Raw genomic sequence first — 2,500 nt, 5'->3', positions numbered from 1 at the left:
TAGTGTGTGTGTGTTTATGAGGTTACACACCATCCAGTACAGAAAAACAACTACTTTCCTGAAACATTATAATACATTCAATAGAAACCGATAAAACACATTACACATAAAAGTGCAGAGTGAACCTGCCGTCCCCCACCCATGATGCATGTCGTCAGCATGTGCAGTTGTTGAATATTTAAGTGGAGTGGGCTTTTCTAGTTTAGATGTATCTATAGGCATATATCATATTTTTCATTTAGTCTAAAATATAAGCATTTATTTGAAAGTAGTGTTAATATGAAAAGAACCTCAAGTTATTTTAACTTTTTGTAGGACAAAAAATACATAATCAACAATGTAAAAAAACAAACAGTAAAATTATATATATATATCATATTTTTTTTTATATATATTATTATTAAAGGTATAATATGTTATATGTGGATTAAAATAAACATTTTTTCAAAAATAATACATCCATAGGGCTTTGCGAAGGCTGCAGAGTAAAAGTATTGCTTTTCCATAAAAAAAATATATTTTGTCTGAAATTATTACATTATAACAGTATGAATGAAACAGTGCATTCTCTGGCATTTTGGCAACCAATACGTTGTGTTGTTGCAGTTCTTATCTTTAGACACTAGAGGGGGGAAATAATCCACATACAACATATTATATCTTTAATATTATTTTATATATATTATTTTTTTGATTTTTTATATATACTGCGTCATAGGGGATCAATGCTAAGAATAACCACCCAAAAGCTGTGAACTGATGATTTAGAAAGTAGATCCTGAGTTCCTGAGTAGAACAGACTTTCACTGAGACACTGAGCTTAGTTTATCATGCACAAAGCAAAATGTACTTGGCAATGGGAAAAATGAATTGTGGCGAGCGCCCCCCGGTGGAGGGCTCTGGCGGTGCACGTGTGACGTTCCAGAGCCCTTTGGGCTGGTGGAGGACAGACGGACCCACGCGGTCTAGGGGCCCCAGTAGGAGCGGTAGTAGAGGAGGCTGAAGAGGGCGATGAGGCTGAGCGAGTAGACGACCGCCACGGCGTTCGTGACGTCAGGAAAGTCGCAGTCGGCCAAGAGGTTGTAGGTGGTGTGGACGGTCGCCATGACGAACTAGAGCTGGGGGGACAGAGAGTGGGACAACGTGGTCACGCAGACACGCACGCATGCACACACACACACACACACATACACACACGCATGCACGCACATATACACACACACGCACACACACACACACACACACACACACACACACACACACACACACACACACACACACACACACACACACACACACCACCAAGTCATGACAGCAGGGCACACTTCACTAGATGACAGTTAGGTCTTCCAGGCCTTTTCAAAACAATACACACATTCTGACAGCAGCACGTAATCTGTAGTGGAGCGTCGCGCTAGCGAGCCCCTGCGCTGTGTGAGCCAGCTGTGTTCATGGGAAATGCATATGGTGCCATTGTCTGTCTGGACCTAATCTCTGAGGGGCGTCGTAGCTCAACCTTTAATCCTGTTTGGATTCAAAACACTGCTCCGCCCCCTTTCGTTTCTGGTCCCTTTCATATAAATAAATAAAACTTTATTATACTGTACGTGCTAGAGCCACAGTCCCTGTTTGTCCGTACAGAGCGGTCTTACTCACAGAATATTTGTCTGAAATACAGGAAGAGCTTCTGTGGGCGGATGTTTTTTCAGGAAGAGGAACTAGATCCATCGGAGTGAACGGTATTAAGAGAAGCGATGGATCATTCTTAGGGCTGGGTTTAAAAAATCGATTCATCGATTCTGAATCGATTCTGAATCAAATGATGCAGAATCGATTAATGAATCCCAAAATCGATCTTTTATTTAAGGAATTAATGAAGGAATAGTTAATTCATTCATTCAATGATTCATTCATTCATTTTTGGAAATCAGTATCGATACCCAGCCCTAGTATTGATGTGTTGCATAACTTGGCAGTCATGTAATTAAGGTTACAGCTAAAAAAAAAAAGTTTTTAGTAACACTAACCGAATCGATATTGAATCGAATCGAATTGAATCGTGATAATCGATTCCGAACCTTGTGAATCGGAATCGATTCTTGAAATTCGACTCGATACCCAGCCCTAATCGTTCTAATCCAGATTAGATCATTCTAATCCAGATTAGATCATTCCAGTCTGAGGCCCTGCTGTTCTCCGGGCCCTCTTGGGCCCCAGGCCTCAGGATTCTGGTTAGTTAGGGTCGGGGCTAGGTCAGGAGTGTGTGTGTGTGTGTGTGTGTGTGTGTGTGTGTGTGTGATGCTGATTATCTCGCTGACTAACCCTGTTAACTGCCCAGCTCTGCCCGGCCTAGCGATGCCTCATTAGTGTGCGAAGGGCCCGGGGCCTCTGAGAAATGAGTCATCAGGGTTCAACCAGTTAGACAGACCTGGGGTCCACGGGTCTGTAGTCTGTGTGTGTGTGTGTGTGTGTGTGTGTTGGGGTGTATGTGTGTGTGTGT

General features: G+C 42.2%; 1 protein-coding gene across 1 annotated transcript in view; it reads right to left on the bottom strand.

Annotated features, from left to right (window-relative positions):
• Positions 1-965: 965 nt before the first annotated feature.
• Positions 966-2,500, bottom strand: part of elovl8a (ELOVL fatty acid elongase 8a) — a gene marked incomplete at both ends in the record, with an annotated part of 3,549 nt that continues 2,014 nt past the window's right edge. The window contains 1 exon segment of the mRNA XM_084458326.1: positions 966-1,112. Coding sequence (XP_084314452.1) covers positions 966-1,112 — 147 coding nt within the window.

This window comes from Borostomias antarcticus, assembly GCF_949987555.1.
Source record: "Borostomias antarcticus genome assembly, chromosome: 24".
Taxonomy (NCBI): Eukaryota; Metazoa; Chordata; class Actinopteri; order Stomiiformes; family Stomiidae; genus Borostomias; species Borostomias antarcticus.
The sequence above is the reverse complement of the archived record's forward strand: the minus strand, read 5'-3'. Positions and strand labels throughout refer to the sequence as shown.